Below are 27656 nucleotides of genomic sequence, written 5' to 3'. Positions count from 1 at the left end.
GAGCAGCATTATTTTGAGGGCTTACTAATGTATTTCTATAGACCTGCCCAATCAATAATTTTCAGACAGATATCAAACAGGCAGCCTGCCAATAAGCTGCCGATTTACATACATAAACCTGCTGCCCCTTTGCAACTGCCTTTTAATAGAACTAATAATGCCATTGGTGTAAATAATAAATGGCCTTCCAATAACAGTCAGACTTTATTATCCCAAGGCTACCTTTGAACACAACACTGAAAAGGGCCCATTTTGATCACTCTATGATCCCTCAAATCCATGACCCATGCCTGTTGTGATATACAGCCTCAACTACAAGGTCCGCTTTCCCAAGAATCACTCTGATTATTAATGTCCTTACTGCCAGCGAATGATAGATTCATTTTAAGTTTCAAACAGTTAAAGGAGAACTAAACCCTAAAGATTAATAGGGCTAAAAATGCAATGCTTTATATACTGAACTTATTGCACCAGCCTAAAGTTTCAGCTTGTCAATAGCAGCAATGATCAAGGACTTCAAACTTGTCACAGGGGGTCACCATCTTGGAAAGTGTCTGTGACACTCACATGCTCAGTGGGCTCTGAGCAGCTGTTGAGAAGCTAAGCTTAGGGGTCGTCACTAATTATCAAGCAGAAAATGAGGTTGGCATGTAATATAAGATGATGCTACAGGACTGATTATTAAATTCTGATGCTAGTTGCACTGGTTTCTGTACTGTCATGTAGTAATTATCCATATTAATTACTAATCAGCCTTATACTGTGACATTTCTATTCTATGTGTACTGTATATTTTGAGTCAGTCCCTAAGCTCAGTAAGTGACAGCAGCACAGAGCATCTGCAGTGAATCAACAGAAAAGAAGATGGGGAGCTACTTGGGCATCTTTGAACACACAGATCTTTACTTCTAAAGGGCTTTGGTTGTCTGGGGCTGGTACAGAAGCCTAAAACATAATGTACAACATTTCAGGCCACGTCTTTAGTTTAACTTTCCTTGTCCTTTAACAAGTGATGCTTTATAGGGAATTTCTGTTGAGGAGATGCAAAGCCATTGTTGCAACTTATGTGTCACAGTTTCTACCTCCAGCAAAGGGAAACTGGGCACTTATAGAGTAAGATAATTAAGTAGCAGTTATAAAATCTGTACATTAATTCTGAATGATGATGACATAAGGGTGCTCAGCCCAGTAAGCAATGGGACGGTCCCCACCGCAAGGTAAAGGAATAATAAGTAAGGTGAGGCCAAGTGTTCTTGCTACGCATGGCATTATTATTGCCAGTTTCACTATGGCTTTCTTAAGAATACATTTGAGGACCACTTGATGTGACAATTGATGTGATGATGAATTGAAAGCTTTTATACCTTCGGTAAGTGGCTTTTCTGAAAGCTCCCAAGCATTTGTAACAGCCTCTTAAGGCTAATCTGTAGGCAATTTTCTGTATTATATAAAAATTAATTCAAAAAAGGTAATTATCTGGGTAAACTCTTAATGGAACCACTAGGGTAGATCCTCCCCCTGAAGGTTTTTGCTATTATTATATAATATTTTGTTATTATTTACATAGCACTGACATGTTAAACAGCAACTTACATTAGGCACCAATTAACCTTAGTCCCAAGCTAGGGATCCTCTATTTTAATTCAGCAGAACCTCCGAATGCTTCGCAAGAGATTTGGCCGAATACCGAACCGAATTCTAATTTGCATATTATGAATTATAATTCGATTATGTTCAAGAAAAACTGGTTTTAGCAATAGGTTAAATTGCACTCCCTTTAACCTCCCACCACAACCACAGACAGGGAAGAAATCATTATATCGTAGGTATAGGCTAAAAAGGGTAAAAACCGAGAGGGGAAAAATTAGGAAGAACATGCCAGCAACTACGTTATTATGCATTTAAATTAGGGATGAACTGAATCCACTATTTTGGATTCAGCCGAACCCCTGAATCCTTTGCGAAAGATTCGGGCGAATACCGAACTGAGCCCTAATTTGCATATGCAAACTAGGGGTGGGAACGGGAAAACATTTCTTACTTCCTTGTTTTGTGACAAAAAGTCATGTGATGTCCCTCCCTGCCCCTACTTTGCACATGCAAATTAGGATTCGGATTCGGTTCGGCCGGGTAGAGGAATTTATCCGAATCCTGCTGAAAAAGCCAAAATCCTGGACGAATCCTGCCCCTAATTTGCACATGCAAATAAGGATTTGGTTCGGCCGGGCAAAGGATTCGGCTGAATCTGAATCCTGCTGAAAAAGCCCGAATCCTAGCCGTATCCCGAATCGAATCCTGGATTCGGTGAATCCCTAGTCCCAGCAGTTGGTATGCATGGAGCTGCAGAAAGTTGTAGTTCTACAATATCTAAAGAGCGTACAAAGGAATGTTCATTTTGGAGCCAATTGCCGCCCCCCTCTTAACTTTCTGTTCTCAAAGCTGCTTCTGGCCTCTTATTGTAAGGCTATTTCAAACCATATAAGAGCATTACTCTGAAACATAGTCACCACTGCTGAAAACATTTCCAGTTAAAAAAAAAACATGTGGAATCTAAATATTAGGAATAAAACAGAATATTCCAACGATTCCGATTCAGCAATTGTGGAATGGCCATTAACTGTACATAAACATCTCCCTGGTTTAACGCTCAGCAGGGTATTTACTGTATATTAAAGGGGTGGTTCACCTTTAAGTTAACTTTTGGTATGTTATAGAATGGTTAATTCTAAGCAACTTTTCAATTTGGTCTTCATTTTTTCTTTTTTTATAGTTTTTGAATTATATGTCTTCTTCTTCTTCTGACTCCTTCCAGCTTTCAAACGGAGGTCATCGACCCCATCTGAAAAACAAACTCTCTGTAAGGCTACCAATTTATTGTTATTGCTACTTTTTATTCCTAATCTTTCTATTCAGGCCTCTCCTAGTCATATACCAGCATCTTATTCAAATCAATGTGTGGTTGCTAGGGTAATTTGGACCCTAGCAACCAGATTGCTGATGTCAAACTGGAGAGCTGCTGAATAAAAAGCTAAATAACTCAAAAATTACAAATAATAAAAAATGAAAACCTATTGCAAATTGTCTCAGAACATCACTCTCTACATCATACTAAAAGTTAATTTATAGGTGAACAACCCCTTTAAATGGCAACAGTAGTTTCTCTCTAGATACAATTTCTTGCAGGCGTTACATAAACTGGGCCCCAGTAAAACATGAACTCTGTGACTCCCCGCTGGAGCCGTGAGCCTGTATGGAAATGAGAGCCAATGGTACAGTCTGTGGGCCATTCTCTCTGCCCACTCACCACTATCACATTAGTAATTCCATTCTCTAAATGGCTTATGGCTGTGTTTACATGACATGTAAAGCTTTCTGCAGCGTTCATTATAATTCGATTATGTTCAAGAAAAACTGGTTTTGGCATTAGGTTAGGCAGGAATAGTCCCTAAACACCAATTGCACTCCTTTTAACCTCCCACCACAACCCCAGACTGGAAAGAAATCATTATATCACAAGTATATGTCAAAAAGGGTAAAAACACAGAGGGAAATATTAGGCAGAGCATGCCAGCAACTACATTATTATGCATTTAAATTAGGAATGCACCGAATCCACTCCTTCACAAAAGATTCGGGCGAATACCGAACCTAACCCTAATTTGCATATGCAAATTATGGGTGGGAAGGGGAAAACATGTTTTATTTCCATATTTTGTGATAAAAAGTCAAGCGATTTCCCTCCCGTCCCTAATTTGCTTATGCAAATTAGGATTCGGTTCAGCTGGGCAGAAGGATTCAGCCGAATCCGAATCCTGCTGAAAAAGGCCGAACCGTATAATGGATTTGGTGCATCCCTAACTTAAATTATAAATACAAAATAAAATACAGTTTGTGCCTGAAAACTGCCCATTTCCCCATCCGTTCTGAAATTAATTCTTTACAGCAGAGCAGGATATGACATCGTGAACACGATTAATTAGCAGTGGGAAATCTCAGCAATACAGAGGAAACTGCAATTTTAATAGTACAGGTATGGGACCTGTTATCCAGAATGCACAGTACCAGAGGTTTTCTATAATTTGGATCATTATCCCTTAATAGAAAATCATGTAAACATTAAATAAACCCAATATGCTTCCAATAAGGATTAATCATATCTTAGTTCGGATCAAGTACAGGGTACTGTTTTATTATTAAAAAGAAAAAGGAAATCATTTATAAAAATGTGAATTATTTGGATAAAATAGAGTCTATGGGAGATGGCCTTACTGTGATTTGGAGCTTTCTGGATAGCAGGTTTCTGTATAACAGATCCAATACATGTACCTGATACCATCGGGGACATAACTACAGAGGGGGAGCAAAGCCTGCAATTGCAGGGGGCCCAGAAGGTAAAGGGCCCCACGAGGCCCTAATCCATATACAGTTTCAATAAATAATGGTAAAACAGGTCAACCTCTAGACATTTTTGGGGCCCTGACAAAGAATTTGCTGTGGGGCCCAGTAATATCTAGTTATGCCAATATAATATGATATATCATCATCAAATATAGTCTGTAAATTCATATCCAGAACGGTGAGGTTTGAGACTTTTTTCTCTGCACGTGTTGGACCAACTAGGCCAAGGCTATTAATATTCAAGAGTAAACATCCACTGCATTATACAATCATTCCACTGGAAAGAGAATTGCATGAACGGCTGTAATGTGCCAAGCTAAGAGTACAATGCCTGCAGCATCTGGCTTCCTCCCACCACACCACAATTGCCATTTGTTTAATATCTGTTCATATGACAAGTAAATCATTATTACAAGATGATCAGGAGGGCTCAGTTGCTGCGGGCGGATCGTTTTTATGATAATACATTTATTTGTCAGGAAAATTCTTCCACTTCCCACCTGGGGGCCTGTTAACTAAGTGTGTAACACAAAACCCATTATGGTGTTAGCATAAGAATGAGTTAGCCACTAACACACCCTGTAGCAATTTAATAACCTATTACACCTTATTCCCATCTGATTGTAAGCTCTAGGGAACAGAGCACAGGGCACCTGGCATTACAAGATATGAGACGCAAGGATTTGGGGCCTGCTTTTAAATGAAGTAATGTCGGAGCGTATGTAAATATGCCCCTGTAAGTGCCCGTATTAATGCATTTTATTGGCACTGCTAGAATACCTGGCACTGAAGCATTTAGATGGCTTTCAAAACCTTATGCTTCGTCAGGATACATTTTTTCCTGGAAGCGAGATGTGCCAAATTTCGAATTTTTCACTTTGGAGTAAGGATTAGATGGGTTGGTGATACCTCCAGCCTATTGTACCAGATGGAGGGCTGCAGAATAGACATCTCTGATCTAAGACATTTGCTCCACATTACAAGGAGCCCACAGCAGAAGCGTAACAAGGGGGTTATTTATGAAAATCCGAATTTTTCTAATTTTCTGAAATATAATCCGACCAAATCTGCACAGGCTATTTCCACTTATTAATCAATACATTTTTCGAAAATTTACTGTGTGGGGAAAAAAATTCGGATTGTGTGATTTTTTCAGATTTTTGCCCGAAAACCACAAAATCTTTAAATAATTGCACGAAACCCAGCACAGATCAGGATATCTTCGGGACTTCTCCCATTGTCTTTTTTACAACCTCGGCAGGTCTGAGATGCCAATTTTCGGATTCAGACTTTTTCCATCCTCGGGGTATAATAAATCAGATGATGGATTCACTTAAAGTGGACCTGTCACCCAGACACACAAATCTGTATAATAAAAGTCCTTTTCAAAGACAACATGAAATCCAATTTCTATTTTTTATTAAAGCATTCATAGCTGTTGTAAACTCATTTAAAAATCTCAGCTGTCAATCAAATATTGTCTGCCCCTCCTCTGTGCCATGGGTCCCCTTTAATATTCGCTAAAAATTCAGATTTTATAGTAAAAAAAAAAAAAAGAAATTTTCAAATTTTTGACATTTTGACTTTAATAAATAACCCCCATAATGTAAGTTAGGAAAAAATTTTGACTGCCTATGGCTTTGCAGTCAGGTAATTTATTGCAGTGCACAGTCTTACGATGGGAATGTAATAAAAGTCGGTAACGGAAATTCGCAATGCAAAAAGTTGTGCACTTGCGCAAACTAATTTTGCTTTGTGCGAATTTAATATAGCTTTTGCGAACCTGAAAACTGTTTAGCGACCACTTCCGACAGTGGAAGACCGTTTACTGCACCAATGCGCAGTAAATGAGATAAAACTTCTTACTGAAAAGGTCGTTAAGTTTGCTTCAAAAGATGATGACACCTTCAAGCACTTCTTAAGAGTGCGCAATTAATATTCGCAATGCAATAACAGTTTAAGGAACAATATTACATTGCGAGAAGTGGATTTTTATTCTTATTAGTGTGAATTGTTTTGCTCTTTGCGATTTTAATTACATTCCCCCTTAGAGTGTTATAGACTTTCCTTGAATGATAACCACAATTATAGGATCTGGCCTTAAAGCCCCATAATGCCTTCCCTGGGGCCTGCCTGTACAAGGCAATAGATACATCTTATCTGGTTACTTTATCTTTCAAATGCAGTGGACGACACCTTCCCTAGCGATCACAAAACTCTACCCCTGCAACTTCTTCATTAAATACTACTTGGGTATCAAAAAATGCTTGTCTGAGCTGCCACTCTCACCCTTTCAACAAAACGTTGATTCCAAAATGGCAGGTGTAAGCTCTCAGATAAATACAATAAAACAGAACTGAAGGCGGTGTTGCAAGATTTATTAGACTGCAATTACATTCCAGTGAACACATTTCATTGACTGAACTTTCCTCCAGTAATTTATGGGCCTGCGCCTTAAAGCAATGTAAATAACATGCTCAGTCTATTGTCCCAAAAGACATTAGGGACATCAGAAGTGCATTAAATGAAAACAGCAGTCAGCCGACATAGACTTGTTAGGTAATGAGAACCAACTCACTGTGATTTAAATGATTGTCTATTGATTTGATGTTGAGCTATTTCCTTAAATGGAAACTAAACTCAAAACAAGGAACCCTAAGTTATGGGTTGGCCCTAAATCAAAGACTTGAGAATCCTGCCTAAAGGCAAGTTAGGCTAATGGCACATGGAGCATTCTGACCCCTGCTGCCACCAGCCAGAGAACTGCAGTTACTGTATTTGCCAAGGGGGTCAGCATTTAGTCTTGCGCGGGTCCTTTTTTTGGAACCCGTACCCGATCCGTTCCCGCAACCTGCAATCAGCAACCCAGACCCGCAACCGGCATTCTTACCAGCTAACCGACCAGCAAGTACCTTTTCCGCAACCCAGACCCACGTCCCGCTGACCATCAAGGTTCAGGAAGTGCTGTCATTGTAAACCAGAAGTGACATCATCGGAAGTAGACGTGATCAGAAAAAAGGAGTAAAAATCGCTATTGAGAAGACCCGCGGCCTGACCCACAAACCCGCGTCTATACCCGCACCCAGAACTTCTACCCGCAGGGTACCGCAGGTTTTTGCGGGTAACCCGCGGGACTCTAGGTCAGCATAATCCCCACCCCCAAATCCCCACTGTACTCAAAGGGGCTAATTTATCAATGTGCAAATTTGGCTTTTTTTTTTTTTTACCACTATTCCAGTTTTTAGCGCTTAAACTTACCAACTTGAATTATAACTTCAAATAATATACTTATTAAAGGGGATGTTCACCTCCCACACTTTTTTTCACTTTAGTTTTCAGATAGTTCACCAGAAATAAAGACTTTTTTCAATTACTTTTTATTTTCTATTTGTGATCGTTTTCCTAATATTAAAGTTTAAAGTTTGATTTTTCACCTTATTAGGTCTTGGGGGGAGGGGGTCACTGTTCTAAATTGATACATTAGTTGATACATTTCTTATCTTTGTCCCTGCTGAGCAGAATCTCTGTGTTTCATTACAGGCAGCTGTTTGATTGATACAATAGTTATTAATATTCCACAGATGCTGCTGAGAAATGGATCAACTAATGTAGCAAATTTTAACAGTCCAGAATCTGCCCCTGGATTATGGATTGCTGAAATAGCAAACTGGGGCATCTTTGGGCACACAGATCTTTACTGCTGAAGGGCTGTGCTTTCCTTGGGCTGGTATAAAAGCCCAACACATACATTTATAGCCTACTTCTTTAGGTGAGCTTTAGTTCTCCTTTAACATTTTGATTTGCTGTTTAATTGGGCACAATCACCAAGAATCCATTCCTGAGTTACACGACACATCAAGGTCTTTGTCAAGGACAACGGGAGTTATATGGTTTAATCAATAGCTATGGGAGGCTGTAGCATCAGCATGATTATCACTGCGCAAGGAAGAAAGCCAAAAGAACAAAAAAAAGCTGGCAAAACCACCATAATCTAAAAGCTCAGGGACCTAATAGCATAATATATCCTACTGTTTTATTCCTGTAACAAAAATTTGACTTGTCAGAAAAGAAGCTTTAATGAAATGCTTAGCCTTACATGGTAGGCAAAATGCTGATGGTAGAAAACGACGAAAGCCTATGAAAATGATGTGACACTAGAGCTACAGTCAATTCTCTTTGGGAAGACATTAAAGAGATACTGACACCAGAAATTAAACTTTTTTACATCTATCATAATATTGTCTTTGATACTAACTTGTAACATTGCTATATAGAATTTGCACAATTCTATTCTTCAACTAACAATTACAAAAACAAACCTCTCAGCAAACAACGATCAACATTACCTACAGGTAACTTTTAATGTACATTCATATTCTGAAAAGTCGTTTTTAGTGTCAGTATCACTTTAAAGTAACAAAGAGGCTATTATCACCATTACTACTATATCTCCCTACTATACCTGCTAACCACAGTCACACTCCCTTTCCAGAGACTATTATCCACTGCTACAATAGACACCATCTCTCCCTTCTATACCTGTTATCTCACAGTCACACTCCCTTCCCAGAGACTATTATCCCCACTGCTACTATAGGCACCATCTCTCCCTACTATACCTGCTATCCCACAGCCACAGTCCCTTCCCAGAGACTATTATCCCCCTGTTACTATAGGCATCATCTCTCCCTACTATAACTGCTATCCCACGGTCACACTCCCTTCCCAGAGACTTTTATCCCCCTGTTACTATAGGCACCATCTCTCCCTACTATACCTGCTATCCCACAGCCCCTTCCCAGAGACTATGATCCCACTGCTACTATAGGCACCATCTCCCCCTACAACACTATCCCACAGTCATTTCCCAGAGACTATTATCCCACTGTTACTATAGACACCATCTCTCCCTACTATACCTGCTATCCCACAGTCACACTCCTTTTCCAGAGACTATTATCCCACTGTTACTATAGGCACCATCTCTCCATACAACACCTGCTATCCCACAGTCATTTCCCAGAGACTATGGGAGGGGGTACGTGGGCACTAGGACCCAGTGGCCTAGGGGCACCCAAGCCCAAAATCTGCGCCTGTTCCTAAACCATTATGTTATAGTTGACTGGACTTTCTAAAACAGCTCTGTATGACTACACAAATCATACCATCCAACATGTGACAGTGCTTTTGGTATGCTCTAAAGAATGCCACTTTGCAAAAGAAAATTTTGTGGTGATAGCAAATTATGCTTAACGGGTTAAACCCAAGCATGGGCAGAAAATAAATCCTGGAACCAATTATACAAGAAAGACTGTGACAGGCATGACTATGACCCCTCTGTTTTATTTTGCACAACTAGCTGATAATATTTTTCACAGCAGTAGCCCTTAATGGGTTTCCTTGGCAATGAACTTACCAATAAGCTGAGTACTTGAATTCTTTTGTAATATTCCTGTAGTTAGGCTCTGTTGCCGGAGCAAAGGCTCTAAATCATATTTACTGCGGATGCTATGAAGTTGTCTGCTGACTACAGGAACTCTAACAAGAAGCTGAATTTTGGGAGCTCATTGGAACTGCCTGTCAGCGCACTTGATTGTGTTTCCCCAGTGGGAGCCTGAACCCTACTCTGTGAAACCATGGGGCACTATATATTCTTACCTGACTTCTCTGTAATAAAAATGATTTGTACATTCCATAATGGCCTCTTCCATAGACAACTTAGTTACTGTAAAGACCTAATGGAGTGATTGACTGCCCCATTTACAGACTCATTAGCACTTTAGTAAATAGCCTTATCTGTTTTTTTCCGGGGAGAGGAGGAAGGATTTTGTGTCACGTACATATAATAAATTTCAGTCCAGATGAAGTGACTGGCTACAAAATAACACACTGAAAGTCTATACAGAAATAGGATCAATTATTTGGCAGTGCTTTTTGGATAACAGGTCTCTAGATAATCAATCTTAGTTATTACAAAGCATAGAAATTCTACAGAAATATATTTACTTATCCAGATTGATGTAACTACTTCTGGAAGGAGCTAATTTCACTCTGAAGAATAAGGTGGTTATTTATCAAAATCAGAAAATATCTAATTTTCTAAAAGCTATTCCGGCCAAATCCACATGGGTTTTCCACTTATTTCCTGTGCAGGGAAGAACTCGAAAAAATCATGAAAAATTTGAATCGTTTGAATTTTTCAGCTTTTTGCCCGAAAATCACAACATTTTCAGATTATTGCATAAAAGTCAATGCAGATCAGGATAACTTCTCCCATTGACTTCTACATGAACTCGGCAGGTCTGAGTTGGAGTACTTTTTTATTCAGACTTTTAACACCGTCGGGGTTTAATTCATTCCGAAAAATTTGATTTTTTTTTTTTCACTAAAAATTTTGATTTTATAGTATAGAGTTTTTGGCATTCGGACTTTAATACATAACCCCCATGTGTACCAATTAGCTGCTGACGTGGCGTGGGTGAGTTTCCCACTTGGAAAGCCTCAATGATAGCACTGTCATGTCATGAATGATCTGAATGATCACAGCAGCCTCTTATAGGATTTGGGATACTTATACTTATTAGCAAACGGAGTGACTTGAAAGACAACTGTATAGTTATCATTCATGTCATTTTTTGCACCTAGTTCCCTTCTGGTAATATCAAAATACAACACTATATGCTGTGAAAGAATGCTGTCATTGACAGACCTTGAAGGGGTGGTTCACCTTTAGATTAACTTTTAGTATGTTATAGAATGGCTAATTCTAAGCAACTTTTCATTTGGCCTTCTTTTTTTCCTTTTGTACAGTTTTTGAATGATTTGCCTTCTTCTTCTGACTCTTTCCAGCTTTCAAATGAGGGTCACTGACCTCATCTAAAAACAAATGCTCTGTAAGGCTAAAAAAACTGTCATTGCTACTTTTTATGGCTCATCTTTCTATTCAGGCTATCTTCTATTCAGTGGGAGGTGGCCATTGGAGGACGTGCACCCAGCCAAAGAAGTGAGTTGCAGTGATGCTGACTACTAATCTGCTATTATCTTCTATTCATATTCCAGTCTCTTATTAAAAGCAACGCTTGGTTGCGAAGGTAATTTGGACCCTAGCAACCAGATAGCTAAAACTGTAAACTGGAGAGCTGCTGAATATTTATTAATACATTATGAAAACCAATTGCAAATTGTCTCAGAAAATCTCTCTACATCATACTAAAAGTTAATTTAAAGGTGAACAACCCCCAAGGCGAAATAAATAGCCTTGTTTTTAATTAGAGTTAAAATCAAGTTAGAGGCTGCACACTGAAAATACTTTTTTTTTCCTGCTCATTACAGCTGCTCATCATCCTAACAGAAATAAACATGATACATGCAGAAGACAAAATTGCTAACACCTTGCAAGAATATTAATTGGTTTACTACACATATTTAAAATATGTATGTGGTGGTTTTGTTTGTTCAGCTTCATACAGACTTTCTTCTTAGCTACAGTAAAAGCATTACAGACTTCTCCAGACATACATACTGTAGATGTGTTAGACATTAACCTAGAAAACTGACTTGTCAGACCTTTGTTTTTGATGTGATCAATGTGCCTAAACTGTAACACTGGGAAACGGGTGCCTACACAGTAAGAATTAGGGATGCACCGAATCCAGGATTCGGTTCAGGATTCGGCCTTTTTCAGCAGGATTCGGATTTGGCCGAATCCTTCTGCTCAACCGAACCGAATCCGAATCCTAATTTTGGGTTCAGCCGAATCCAAAATAGTGGATTCGATGCATCCCTAGTAAGAATATGAAAGGGGTGCCTATACTGTAATACTGGGAAAGGGGTGCCTATACTGTAAGAATGGGAAAGGGGTGCCTATACTGTAAGAATGGGAAAGAGGTGCCTATACTGTAAGAATGGTAAAGGGGGTGCCTACACTGTAAGAATGGGAAAGGGGTACCTATACTGTAAACTGGGAAAGGGGTGCCTACACTGTAAGACTGGGAAAGGGGTGCCTACACTGTAAGACTGGGAAAGGGGTGCCTACACTGTAAGACTGGGAAAGGGGTGCCTACACTGTAAGACTGGGAAAGGGGTGCCTATACTGTAAGAATGGGAAAGGGGTGCCTATACTGTAAGAATGGGAAAGGGGTGCCTATACTGTAAGAATGGGAAAGGGGTGCCTATACTGTAAGAAAGGGAAAGGGGTGCCTATACTGTAAGAAAGGGAAAGGGGTGCCTACACTGTAAGACTGGGAAAGGGTGCCTAAACTGTAAGAATGGTAAAGGGATGCCTAGACAATAAGAATCAGAAAGGGGTGCCTATACAGTATGAAAATCAGAAAGGGGTGCCTACATGTTAGAATTGTAAGAGTGCCTATAGTGTGAGAATGGGAAGGGGCACCTATACTGTAAGAGTGGTATTGGCTGCCTATACTGTAACACTGGGAAGGGGTGCCTATACTGTAGAAGCACCAATGATGGCATTGTTTAATGAAGCAAGTGGTGCTGGCTTAGTTTGCTTTCTAGTTTTCCTATGAAATAAAACTAGAGGCAAATATTATGGGGTATATTCCAAAATAGAATTATGTGTTGAGGAAGGATCTTACATGGGGGGGGGATGCTTGTCATTTTACTTTTTCATTACCAAGTAGAGACAGTTTGCAGAGCTGAAAATTGCAAGGAAGTTTCATAATACAGTATGCATAATCAGTGTAAAGGTAGTCCTTGTCAGTGTGAAGTTCAAGAAGTTCAGGTGACCGTGGTTATTTATATTTTATCAATACTTCACAGAGTCCACTCCAAAGACAGGAGCTATTAAAACTCTCTCACTAGCATAAAGAAATGTATCACAGGGTCACTCTTTAAACATTCCTTACTCAACTAATACAAGTGCCTTTCTCTTTATTCCACCAATATTCCCACAATTTTTGCAAATATTCAGCAAATTTTAGGCTAATGAACCATTGTTAAAAACATGGAAAGGATTGTTGCCTTGCTCTCTGAGCACACCAACATGTCCCCTATGTACATCCATGAGTCCCCAACACCAGAAGAGTTAAAGCCTAACCCAGTAATGCATGATAAGGGGGGGGGGGTCAAAGAAAACATCAGTTAGAACTTAAATATCTTACAAAATCCAAACACTTGATGTCTTGTGACTGTAATGAATTCCAATGGAAGGAGATCCATTGGACTGTTTAAGTCAGTGATCCCCAACCAGTAGCTCGTGAGCAACATGTTGCTCTCCAACCCCTTGGATGTTGCTCCCAGTGGCCTCAAAGCAGGAGCATATTTTTGAATTTGAGGCTTGGAGGCAAGTTTTGGTTGTATAAAAACCAGGTGCACTGCCAAACAGATCCTCAATGTAGGTTTACAATCCACATGGGGCTACAAATGGCCGATCACAGCACTTATTTGGCACCCCAAAAACATTTTTCATGCTAGTGTTGCTCCTCAACTACTTTAACTTCTCAATGTTGCTCACGGGTACAAAAGGTTGGGGATCCCTGGTTTAAGTCAACAGTGTTCCAAAAACAAACAGGCTTGCTTTGTGCTGCGGCAGGCAATATATAGCTGTCTGATCCTTATTATTAATTAGCAGCTGAAGATCTGTCATATGCATGAATGCGGCTGCCAAGCCAACGACTATAATACAAATAAGCGATGCCTTAACATTCCAAAGGGTGATTATGAATGATGAAGAGATGAATATTTACAAAATAAACACACTGTTCCAAGTAAATTCACTCTGCAGAACCTGAATCAGGGGTGTTAGATGAGAATTCTTCCACTGCTGTGATCTACAAACTCTAGCATCATCGATAAGCCTACAGCTGCTCAAATGACTGAAGGGGGTATAACATGGACACCTGCATCACACTGGGGGTCATTTATCAACACTGGGCAAATTTGCCCATGGGCAGTAACCCATAGCAACCAATCAGATTGCTGCATTCATTGTTCTACTTGCAGCTGGCTTCAAAAAGCTAATCACTGATTGGTTGCTATAGGTAACTGCCCATGGGCAAATTTGCCCAGTGTTGATAAATGAGCCCCAGTATCTCTACACCTGTTCTCAATTACATAACTTATAGTTTAACATATAATATAACTGGAGAGAGGGCAAGTTATTAGGCACTCCCCAGTTATTCTATTAAATTTAGTAACTTTCTTCAACCCCCCCAAAGTCAGGTGCTACCAGTGGTGTTAACTACCATACAGCAACCTAGGAGACAGGGGTTCCCGAATTTTGGGGGCTGCTGTACCGTTTTTTACTATAAGCTTCGCTGTCTGTTCACTTGTGTGCAGGATCGGACTGGGGTGGTGGGACACCAGTAAAAAAACAGGTGGGCCCTGCCAAGCAAGACTGGCTCCTCACCAGCAATGATGGGCACTCCCCCTAGACCTTCCCCCAAATCGTAGCCACAATTGAGAAGTAAAGGGTCTGTTCTGACTGTTAAAGAGGGTCCAAAACATTTAGGTGGGGGGGCTGGCCAATTCAAGGTACTTTATACTTTATCCTTTGTGAAAGATTCAACCGAATACAGAACCAACTCCTAATTTGCATATGCAAATAAGGGGTGGGAAAGGGAAAAAGTGGAAGTTTTTTTTTACTTCCTTGTTTTGTGACGAAAAAATCACATGATTTCCTAATTTATGCTGAGCTAAACACCACCATGTTTTACCCAATCTCACAGGCATCCCAGTTGGAAATCCAATTATAGAATAACTAGAATCACTAGATTTTAAGTTTTGTTCTCCTTTAACATATTCAGTTTTCATGATATTACATTGTTTAAATTACTTGATTTCCTGTTCCTCTGCTAATTAATGAAAGTCTCCTGTATTACAAACAGAAGGTCTAAGTCCTGCAAAGCCTATAACTTGTTCTCTCTTTGGGTAACACACAAATTTAGTGATTTACTGATTTACTGTCAGTCAAATTCTTTAATTGTTTCCCACAGTTCTCAAACAGAGCATATGTGAAAAAGAGGTCCCCATTTAATGGTTCCTATAAGCCAGTGGTCTAATTTTTTGTACAAGGCCCATTTGAGGTACAACCCTTGGTTCTTAACCAGGTTACAGAACATTGCAATTTCAGTAATTCGGCCATATATAGGGCAGCAAATAATTCTTCAGCCTCTTATTATGGTTTAAGCCGGCATTCCAAGATTATTTTGAATTGCAACTGATGATTAAATTATGAATTTTGAGGTTATTCTATGTGTATAGAATGAGGCATGTCTATACTGTAGCTCCTGCTATATGAAAACTTTCACTACATTTATTGTAGGTGGGAGTAAACCTGTGCAGACACAAGGAAACACACAAACTCTGCAAATCATTTTGTGGCATTTTTTTTGCACAAATATAAGGGACTAATGAACATTGGGGGTTGTTCTTATAGCTGCTTAGCTTTCTCTTTACCATGGTTATTTGATTTAAGCTGTACTGCCAGTTCAGTTTTGTGAAGAATAAAGTAGTATCAGCATGTGAACTATAAGTAACACAATGCTATGGAGCTTGTGTAGTTAAAGTAAAGCCAGGGCGAGCCACAAGCTGTACCAGAACAAGCTCATAAACAGCACTGAGAGGCAACCAGCTGAATCTCTGATGATAAGAAGACGGATTCCAGCAGACAACATGTTTAAGTGGCAGACATTTAGATTATGTAGCCCTTTAGGATGCGAATGCATAACATAGAACGCTGTCTCTAGCTGAATGCCAATGATTAGCACACGTGCCACAAAGGCTCTGGGGACATTCAAAGAGTCTCTTCGTAATCCAGAGAAGTTGACAAATCTGGCAGAAGAAAAGACACTGAACAAACAGGGTGCTGTGCTCCTGCCAAAAAATACCAGTTTAGATTTTCTTAGCCTCCTGTTGAAGGAAAAATACGGATCCCAATAAAATGTGTTTCTTCAAACTCAATTTTTTTTTTAAGCTCCATGGCACTCTATGGCAAAAGCAAATTCTCATTCTCCCATGATGCGCGTAAGAAGCAGGCAGCCATATTGTACCCTTTGGGAACTAACTTTACTCTTCAGCAGAATCATCTTTCTGCTCTGAATTATACTCTAGCATCAATTTATTAATCTATGTCAAAACCATCTGTGGCCATATAAGATATGAGCTACCTGTGGCCTACCCTGCCTCTGGTTGTCAGTAGGATGACAGGTTAGACGGTGGTTTAAAGGAATTGTTCAGTGTAAAAATAAAAACTGCGAACGGCGAGATCATCGGGAGAGGGGGTCTGGCCTGGCAGAAACCCATGAGGGCCGGGGCCCCCCGGGTTTTTTCCCGGTGTCCCGCCGGGTCAGTCCGACCGTGAATGTCTCTAATAGTTAGTAAACCTAAAATGTAATTTCTAAACCCATAATAGCCAGAACCCAACTCTCTTATTGGTTAGTAGTCAATAACCAATCAGTGACTTGAGGGGGGCATATGGGTCATAACTGTTTGCTCTTGAATCTGACCTAAAAGCTAAGGATCAAAAGCAAACTAACTGAACAGGTTTGTCCCATGCAGCCCCCCCTTTTGACTAAGCGTTAGAGAGCTGCAACTCAGGAAGTTGGGTTTTGGCTATTATGTTAGACATCCGGTCACTCCAGCCTTTATAGATTACATTTATTAGAAACATTTTTTTATTTATATATTTTATTTATATTTATCCAGTTTTTATTTTTACACTGAGCTGTTCCTTTAAATCAGTTAAACATAGAGGACAACTGACTGACTACCCCTTCTTAGATCATAATATCTGGACACCGATAGCTGTAGATTCATACTATCAAATAAACACACAGGGCTGCTTGTTCAATAGTTGGTAATACGACCAAATCACTAGGACCCTGGGCCTACTGATGTTCCAAAAACTGCATACAGAAGTCAACGTGATCATAACAGATGGCAATTTCCCAACAGCCAATCGAACTGCAGCCTGGACAACCATATTTCTGTGTGTTTGGCAAACTAAATTTTTCCTATTTTAAAGAAGAACGGAAACCAACTATGAGCATATGCCCCTTGTCTATACCATTTGCCATCCCATATCTTAGCAGTTTCAAACCCATCCTAAAGCTTACATGCATTTCTATTACACAAGTCACTCTCAAGAGGCATAAACTGCTGTTGTAAGCAAGTGTTATCGTTCACAAGGTTAATTCCAAATCAATTGTATGAATGGATAGATGTCAATAACCGGTCACATTATCGGTGCAGAATAAACAATGCTAGGATAGATGGCCTTTGTATATCTTGGATCAATGAATATAATGAACACATTTTACCATTGTAGGCCAAAGTTATCCTTGGCGTGGCATCCAAACCCACAGACGAGCCTTCAGATGAATAATATCCAATGGCTGATATTGTGCAGAGAACCACAAGGCAGCTAGTCAACTGTCTCATGATCATCTTCTCCTTTTAGGACTGTTTAATAAACTTGTAAGAATCCCCAGATTTTCAGAATGGCCACTTCTGCGCTGATGACGACAGGAATACGGCACGTAAAGCCAAGACAAGGGCTCCAACCTGAAGCACAAAATATAACATTGTATTAGAGATTCATGTGTATAAATACTGCATCTACAGACAACAAATGACAAATGCTATCTCCTCCTTCCTTTACCAATGTCAAGATTCAGTTTAGATATTAATCACTGTCATTCACAAAGGCATACTGTCCCTCCCTTATACCTTATAGCTCTGGGCTAAGATTACAGCAGGGAGGGGAGGAGGGAGGGGGAGAGGAGCAAACTGAGCATGATCAAGCCCTAGCCCAGGAGGTTTAAGCTGAAAACAGGAAATCTGATACAGAAGCCCATGTATACACAATAGAAGGAAAGAAATGCTGTGTTTATTTTGACAGAGATGTCAGTGCAGCATTACTATGAGGGTTTACTGGTGTATTTATATAGACCTTTCTGATAAAGCTTACTTAACTTTAGCCTTTCCTTCTCCTTTAAGTCTATTATGATATGACTTAGGAATATCATAAAGGCCCCCATACACGGGTCGATAAAACCTGCAGACAGACCGAGTCCACAGCTTATTGGCCATGTGGGCCACCCGACGGGCTTCCCCATTCGATATCTGACCTACTCGATCGGGCAGGTTATAGGGTGCGTTTATGCGGTCCTGTGATCCGACCGCCAGTATCGGATGCATTAGGATCCGATCGTTGGGCCCTAGGGCCCTCGTTTGGATCAGCCCGATATCACTCACCTCAATGTGGGCATATCGGGGAGAGATCCACTCATTTGGCAACATCGCCAAACGAGCGTATCTCTATGTCTATGGCCACCTTAAGAAATAGAGACAGACTTGTGATCCAATATGTTAACCAATGTATCGACTGCAGGTTATTACAGCAAAGTAATTCACATAAATGATACTTCTGTTATTCTCCTTTCTGCTAGCCAACGTGACAAAGGCCAATTAGGAAAATGCTTTAAAGGAGAAGGAAAGGTTAAAACTAAGTAAGCCTTATCAGAAAGGTCCATTTAAATATACCAGTAAACCCCCAACGTAATGTTGCTCTGAGTCCCCTGTCAAAAGAAACACTGCATTTCTTTCCTTCTATTGTGTACACATGGGCTTCTGTATCAGACTTCCTGCCTTCAGCTTAAACCTCATTGCCCTGGGCAAGAGCATGCTCAGTTTGCTCCTCTCCCCCCTTCTCTACTGTAATCTGAGCCCAGAGCAGGGAGAGACTCAGACAGGAAGTGATGTCACACCACATTAATACTGCAGCTCCTATTCTAAACAAACAGAGTTTCTAGAGCTTTTTACTCAGGTATGGTAAAATATTCTACAGAATAAATATAGCATTCTAGCTTGCACTATTGCAGCTAATCTATTGGCAATAAAATGCCTCCGTAGCTTTCCTTCTCCTTTAACTGAAAAATCTATTTCAGCAGCCAAATAAAATATTCCTAGTTAAATGACACATATTACAAAGTATCTTCCTGGCAATTTTCCTCATTTCTTAGCAAGCCCTGTAAATATACAGAAGTATAAACCGCAGAATTAAATTCAATATACAGAAACAGAAAACAAGGACACAGCTTACTGTAAGTGAAATATACAGAAGTATAAACCACAGAATTAAATTCAATATAGAGAAATAGAAAACAAGGACACATCTTATTGTAAGTGGTCCAATACTGTGCATTGCCATTCATAACTATTAGTGCCACCGTTCTTGTGCGGATAAAAGGCTTCCATAAAAATATTGTTCAAATGTACCAAAAGCAGTACTGGTATCCATGAAAGCATCTTACCCAAGTATAACAGCTCATAGGTAAAAACCAAAGCACAATAAGGGACAGTCTGTGTCTTTGCTCTCAATCTTTAGTAGACAGAAGAAAAAGAAACACAACACTTCAAAGAAAAATGGTTAAAATAGATTTGCACTTCTACGATTTATACCCCTTATTAGTCACATTGGTATTGAATGGAACATTGCAATCCTTATATCTTCTTATATTATTATTATTATTAGATAGTTATTATTAGATATTGTCTCAGTCTTGATTGTTTATATAGTATATATATTATTTGTACACTAAAGGCTAGATATCGCAATCACTCTTTTGCAGAATGGGCTGTTATGCCAGCAGAATTTCAGAATACAGGTATGGGATCCGTTATCTGAAAAACCCATTATCCAGAAAACTCCAAATTACGTAAAGACAAACGATTTCTCTTTTCTCTGTAATAATAAAACAGTACAGATATGGGATCTGTTATCCGGAAAGCTCAGAATTACGGAAAAGCTGTCTCCAATAGACTATTTTATTTAAATATTCCAGATTTTTAAAAGTGATTTCCTTTTTCTCTGTAATAATAAAGAAGTACAGTACACTTGATCCCAACTAAGATATAATTAATCCTTAATGGAAGCAAAACCAGCCTATTGAGGTTATTTAATGTTTACAAAATTTTCTAATAGACTTAAGGTATGAAGATTCAAATGACGGAAAGATTAGTTATCCGGAAAACCCCAGGTCCCGAGCATTCTGGATAACAGGCCCCATACCTGTAATAAAATTGGCAATGGCTTATCTTAACTGCGCATATTGTGTTTCTTTTACATGCCAAAGCTTGTTTGTGAATAGTTGAACTTCGTGGGCTAACTTTATTTGCAGTCTAAAGATGTCATTATGTCTATAATATACAGTACCGTTAAAAAAACAGAGGCTTACAAACTGTGGGGCTGAAACCGTATTTTTTAGTCTTTTTTTGGCTCTAGCTCCACTTGAAGTCCAACATTTGTTCAGAGCCCCCCTTATAAAAGGTTATAGATATTTAAAACATTGCTGTATATTTATATATTTATGCAAGCACAGTAATACTATAGTTATGCCCAAGGTAATTGTATGACTGGTTTTATTTGTTTACTTTTTAAAGTCAATAGGTTTTTCTAGCCTCTGTTTACTCAACAATACAATGCACTTGGAAAGAATGAGTCAAGAAATCAAGAGGACAGAGAGAAAATTACAAATTAAAACATCAATAGTGGGAGGTGACGCTCTAGCAGAGCTAGTCTTTTTATCATCTGTTAAAGGACATTAGAATAGACCAGTGCAGGTTTTACTAACACTGCAATAGATTTATAGTTTTGTTACACACCCAGTTTCCAAGCTCAATCAGCACCAGGTTGTAATACCTGGGGCATATCTTATATTTTTTGTGTAGGATTTTTTTCTGTATTTTACAACCAAATGGGTTCAAGTTATGTAGTCCTATATACCTACAACCAGAACCCCAAACCTAAAAATATACTGTAGCCCTATACAGTAGTAATGGGCAAATTTCTCCCGTTTCGCAGAAAAATTTGTGAAACTCGAAAATTAACACCCGCGTCAATTTTGACGCAAGCATTAAAGTCAATGGGTGTTCGAATAGTGTTGATGAGTGGCGATTTTGATGCAAGTGATTTTTCGGACGAGTGATGGAAAAAAATTTTAACGCATCAAAACGCGGAAATTTGCCGTGAATTTGCATTAGGCAAATTTATTCACCCATCACTATTATACACTTGCAACATTGAGAACCTCAGCCATAAACATAGCCCTACATCTTTACAATACCTTGAAATTTCAAAAGTACACAGCTCTAATCGCCTGTGGCCTCTAGATACTCAACTCACCTATTTTGCATAAGATCCCACTAATTTATTGATTATTTTACCAATAATTTGTAGGGTATACATTTAATAACCCATCACAAGGGGTCTTCCTTCTTGTCCAGCTTCAACTATCTATTGACAGTTAAAAGGTTGGTGCACCTTCAAGTTAACTTTTAGTATGTTATAGAATGACTAATTCTAAGCAATATTTGAACTGACCTTTATTTTTTTTATATTATAGTTTTTGAATTTGTGGTCTTCTAAATCTTTCCAGCTTTCAAATGGGGGTAACTGACCACCATTCAAAAAAAAAAATGCTCTGTAAGGCGACACATTTATTGTTATTGCTACATAGTATTAATTATCTTTCTATCAGGCCCCCTCATATTCATATTCCAGTCTCTTATTTGAATCAGTGCATGGTTGCTAGGGTAATTCAGACCCTAGCAACCAGCCGGCTGAAATTGCAAAAGCTAAATAACTCAAAAATCACAAAAATTAAAAAATACAAACCAATTGCAAATTGTCTCAGAATATCACTCTTTAATCACTCTAAGGGGCAGATTTATCAAGTGAAAAACTTTGAAATTCGACCATCGAATAGGTGTAGTACAATAGTCAAAGGTTTTTTCCGCTAAATTAAAGTCCTTCGAATTGTTCGATTCATGCAATTTAATCATACGATTTTACAAAAAAACCCTTTGACTTCTCAAAACTTAGCCAACGGCTCATATAGGTTATAGGAGGTTCCCCCATAGGCTAAACAGCAATTCGGCAGGTTTAAGGTGGCGAAGTGTCGAAGTCGAAGTTTTTTAAAGAGACAGTACTTCGATTTTCAAATGGTCGAATTTGTGAAGTATTTTCAATTCGACTCGAATTTTGGCCTATTCGATGGTCGAAGTACCCAAAAATTACTTCGAAATTCGAAGTTTTTGTATTCGAAAATTCACTTCAACCCTTAGCAAATGGGCCACTTAAAGTTAATTTAAGGCTGAAAACCCCCTTTTAAATACAGAAATATTTTTCTCGCTTTTTTCTCCTAATTATGTTTATCAACATAGGCCCAAGATGTCTTGCAGCTCTTCAGTTGAGTTTTAATTATAATTGTTAGTTGTAATAATAAAACAGTACCTTGTATTTGATCCAAACTAAAATATAATTCATCCCTATTGGAAGCAAAACCAGTCTATTGGGTTTATTTATTGTTTGCATCATTTTCTAGTAGACCTAAGGTATGAAGATCCAAATTACAGAAAGATCCATTATCCGGAAAACCCCAGGTACCGAGTATTCTGGATAACAGGTCCCATACCTTTACAGACAAACTCTTCATTACCAACACTACCTACCTATAAAGTATATAATTTAAAAAGGCTCAGGATATTCCATATGGAGAAAAAACATCATACACAAGCAAATGAGGCCCCATTGTGTATGCAGTGCCTGGCAGGGATGTTTTGCTTCAAAATATATTAAAATGAAGTGTTGCCTAAACAGCATGACTATTTCTTATAAAAGCTCTAGCAGGTATGATATTAAGCATAAATCTCTGGCACAGCACCACATGTACAAAAGAGCTTTGATACGTGCACTACACACACCAGCACTTATGAGATCAATATGCCAAAGAAAAATAGTTCTATTTTAACCTGAAGTCATATAAGCGTGTAAAACGTCTGGAGAGTGTGACTCCCTAAACCTAGGTCTGTCTTCTCTCAAGGGGAGATTAGCCAGGCAGCAAGCCAAAAGGAAGAAAATGGGAAACATTCTTGCCATCATTTGTCCAGAGAGGCTGCAGGACTAGGCATGATGCAGATCATGAGTAAATGGCATTATAAGTCATAGGACCTAGTTATTTATAGAAAGTAGAAATGCTGACTTGGTCACTGCAGTTAGATATATATCAGCTAATCCCATCCACTGCTACTATAGGCATTACAATACCTGCTATCCCACAGCTACTGTCCCTTCCCAGAGACTATTATCCCACTGTTACTATAGGCACCATCTCTCCCTACTATACCTGCTATCCCACAGTCACACTCCCTTCCCAGAGACTATTATCCCACTGTTACTATAGGCACCATCTCTCCCTATTATACCTGCTATCCCACAGTCACACTCCCTTCCCAGAGACTATTATCCCACTGTTACTATAGACACCATCTCTCCCTACTATACCTGCTATCCCACAGTCACACTCCCTTCCCAGAGACTATTATCCCCACTGTTACTATAGGCACCATCTCTCCCTACTATAAAACATATATTGCTTACAATGCAACTTGGTAAAAAATGTAACTTGGTAAAAAATGTCAGTCCCCTAGGTATTCCTTGCCGATCCCTTCACAGTCCCTCAGCTGCAAAAAAAGTCCAGAGCAAATATATACGTATTCCCTAGGGAATATATATAAGGAGATCAGCGCCTGTGGCAACAGAAATTAGAAACAAATATAGCGTAATACGTTTCAAATAAAGGGAATTACACCCTGTGCATATACAAAAAAGGTTTTTTTAAAAGGTTTTTTTAAAAAGTGTGCTCCCCTTTTCTTTGAGCAACTATTAGTTAGAGAAGGAGAGAGAAAATTAGATCCAAGTGAATGTAAGAACAAAAAGTGACCTTCCTTGTATAAAGAAGGTGCAATCCGATAGTGGAGCGCCTCCACACTATGTATAAAATGCCTACTTACAAACCACTACCGTGGCTTCGTGCATATCAAAAGATTTCTTTCTGGTCCCTCCAGCTCACCGCTCCTGCAAGACTCCGGATGAGAAATAGGAACCGAGGATAGTGTAATACCGCTTTTATTTAAACATAATTAAAAACAAGTAAAATATACACTCACATTTACCCTCCTTGGGTAATACGCATTCAGTCCCAACAAAGTTTGAGTGTGCTCCCTCGGGGCGGTCCTGCCAATTCTTTCGGGTTCCCTTGTGGTGCCTCTCCTGGGTCCAAAGCGTACCCCAAGCGTACCTAACGCGTTTCACTGTTGTTGTAGTCAGCTTCCTCAGAGGTATAGTCTCCCTACTATACCTGCTATCCCACAGCCACAGTTCCTTCCCAGAGACTATTATCCCACTGTTACTTTAGGCACCATCTCTCCCTACTATACCCGCTATCCCACAGTCACAGTCCCTTCCCAGAGACTATTATCCACTGTTACTTTAGGCACCATCTCTCCCTACTATACCCGCTATCCCACAGTCACACTCCCTTCCCAGAGACTATTATCCACTGCTACTATAGGCACCATCTCTCCCTACTATACCCGCTATCCCACAGTCACAGTCCCTTCCCAGAAACCATTATCCCACTGCTACTATAGGCACTATCTCTGTGTAGTTGTAATGCAACTTTAATAAGTGTATATATTGAACTCATCTGCTAATGCCATCTACATGGAAGCTCCGTTGTGCCCCATATTATATGCTTCTAACAGTCACTGCAAATTCAGAAAACAAAAATACTACAAATCTAGAGAGTTTCCCTTTAAATCCAACCAATTGTAGATAATGCATTCACGTGAAATTCAGGTTCACTCTGTGCTTATTCTTTGTACACCGGAGTTAGTTATTTTTTTTATTAATAAAATGCTAAGCACCTTTTTGATTGGAACATTTTCAGTTTATTTTTGTACTCGGTAATAGTCTACAAACTTCAGACGCAGAATGTAATGATTTGTTCCAAAGGTCACCAGTACGAGCTGCTTAGCGTAAAATGAGATGAAATAAATTCATTCTCGTCAACGTCTCTCTTCATTAACCCAATCTGTTTATGCATCAAGCAAGTAGAAAAACCGCTCAATATCTACACATTAATTAATAATGCAGGTGTCATTGAGCAAACAGAATTGACAAGCATTTACAAACTTAGAAAACAGAAGTCAAAATGTGAGCAGTGGCTGATTATAATATTTTAAAGGAGAACTAAGCACCCCATAAACTTCTGTTCCCCTGTTTAGCCCTCCTTCCCCTTGTGAGTCTCAACAAAAAATACTGCCAGACAGTCCTGTTCCCCTATACCTGATCTAAAAGCAGTGGTGTGGTTGGTTGCTACCATGTTTGGGTACACCTTTTCTGGTTTCTTGTTCCCTAGATCTGAAAAACAGGGGGTTCACAAAAGTTGTTACTTGCTTCAGCTTAGCCATGTTCCATGGAATAGCATCCCCTGCTGGGCACAAGTCTGTTCTTATATAGACTTTTTCTAGAAAAGAAATACCAGCTTTCCCATTTTTGTTGTTTTTCTTTCCTACAAATAACATTGGCATGAAGTGTTGTTTTACCATCTGGGCCGGTAAAATACCAGGCAGGTGGCAACTGTTCACAGCTCCAAATCATATAAAGTGTTCTATGAACACAATATGTTATAGCTTTATACAACTATTTAGACCCAAGGCACTTGATATGTTTCAATTCTTAAGAAAGTTTCCCTAAACAATTCTTTTGTGACAGTGCCAATGCCTGTGTAACTTTAGGGTTGGTTCACTTTTAAGTTAACTTTCATATTCATAGAATATATAATTCTAAGCAGCTTTTCAATTGGTTATCATTATTTATGTTTTATAGATTTTGAATTATTTTCTGCCTTCATCTGACTCTTTCCAGCTTTCAAATGGGGGTCACTGACAGCATCTAAATATAAAAATGCTCTGTAAGGCTAAAAATGTACTTTTATCACTCATTTTTATTACTCATCTTTCTATTCAGCATATTCATATACCAGTCTCTTCTTTGAATCTATGCATAGTTGCTAAGGTAATTTAGACCTTAGCAACCAGATTGCAGAGACTGCAAACTGGACAGCTGCTGAATAAAAAGCTAAATAACTCAAAAAAACACAAATAATAAAAAATCGGAACCATTTACAATGACAGCACTTCCTGTTTTACTCCTTTTTTTTCTGATCACACCTACTTCTAATGATGTCACTTTCTGTTTACAATGACAACACTTCCTGTTTCTTGATGGTCAGCGGGACACGGATCGGCTTGCGGGTCTGTTCGGGTAGCGGATCAGAATGCGGATTGCGGGTCACGTTTAACAAATTGGTTCTGCGCAGGACTGTATCCTAGATCCTACTAGATCCCAAAAAACCTGTGATAGAGAATGTCCCCAAATAACTCTAATTCAGTATTCAAACAAATATAAAAATGGTGATTCGTTAGATCCCCCGAGTATATAATGAATGCAGACCTATTCCCTAAAAGTGGTTTATAGCAGTCAGATGCTGCGGTACAGATAAAGCCCTAGCCTGCAAAAGGTTAAGAGATAAATTGTACCCTGTGGCATTACATTATATTCTGAAATATCTTTCTACCAAGGGAATATCAAAGTAAAGTTTGTCCTTGGAAGGGCAGGGAACTAAACTGTTCTGAACAGTGTTTCTAAAGACAGACTTTTTTATTGTGGGAAATGAGTTAGAAATGTAAATTGTATATTCCACTCAGTCATGAAAACAGGGTCTACTGAAAATCTTGGAGATCCACACAATAATGATACATTAAAGGAAAACTATACCCCCCAAACAATGTAGGTCTCTATAAAAAGATATTGCATAAAACAGCTCTTATGTAAAATCATGCTTCATGTAAATAAACCATTTTCATAATAATATACTTTTCTAGTAGTATGTGCCATTGGGTAATCATAAATAGAAAATTGCCATTTTAAAAAATAAGGGCCGCCCCCTGGGATCGTAGGATTCACTGTACTCACAAATATACCAACAAACTATACATGTTAGGTCACATGAGTTGTGTCTTTTGCTTTCACACTTCTTCCTGTTACAGTTAGAGTTGAAGTATTTCTGGTCAGGTGATCTCTGAGGCAGCACACAGACCATCATGAAATGGTGGCTCAAGGCAAGAGATGTAAAAGGGCAATATTTACTTAAATATATATTCCAGTTTGGTGAGATTCTTTAATATGCCACTTAATATGGTATGAACTATCTTTTGCTTAAGTGTTCATTTTGGGGGTATAGTTTTCCTTTAAGAAAAAAAAGTATAAGTTGCTTAACTCCCAGTTGTTACTTTTTAAACAATGTTGCAAAAGTCTTAGTTCCCCAGCAAAAACAGGTCTGTTAATCGGTTGCCTTTTCTTACATTGTATCAACAGTCTGAGCCGCCAG

At 39.0% G+C, this 27656-nt stretch overlaps 1 protein-coding gene across 1 annotated transcript in view; it reads right to left on the bottom strand.

Annotated features, from left to right (window-relative positions):
- The window catches only part of sema4g.L (semaphorin 4G L homeolog), a 164956-nt gene that overhangs the window by 114236 nt on the left and 23064 nt on the right, over positions 1-27656 (bottom strand). The window contains exon 2 of the mRNA XM_018225232.2: positions 17679-17922. Within this exon, the coding sequence (XP_018080721.1) occupies positions 17679-17805 (127 nt within the window). The 5' untranslated portion in view covers positions 17806-17922. The remainder of the gene's footprint in view (positions 1-17678; positions 17923-27656) is intronic.

This window comes from Xenopus laevis, chromosome 7L (genome assembly GCF_017654675.1).
Source record: "Xenopus laevis strain J_2021 chromosome 7L, Xenopus_laevis_v10.1, whole genome shotgun sequence".
Lineage (NCBI taxonomy): Eukaryota > Metazoa > Chordata > Amphibia > Anura > Pipidae > Xenopus > Xenopus laevis.
Note: the sequence above shows the minus strand (reverse complement) of the source record. Positions and strands in the feature narration are given on the sequence as shown.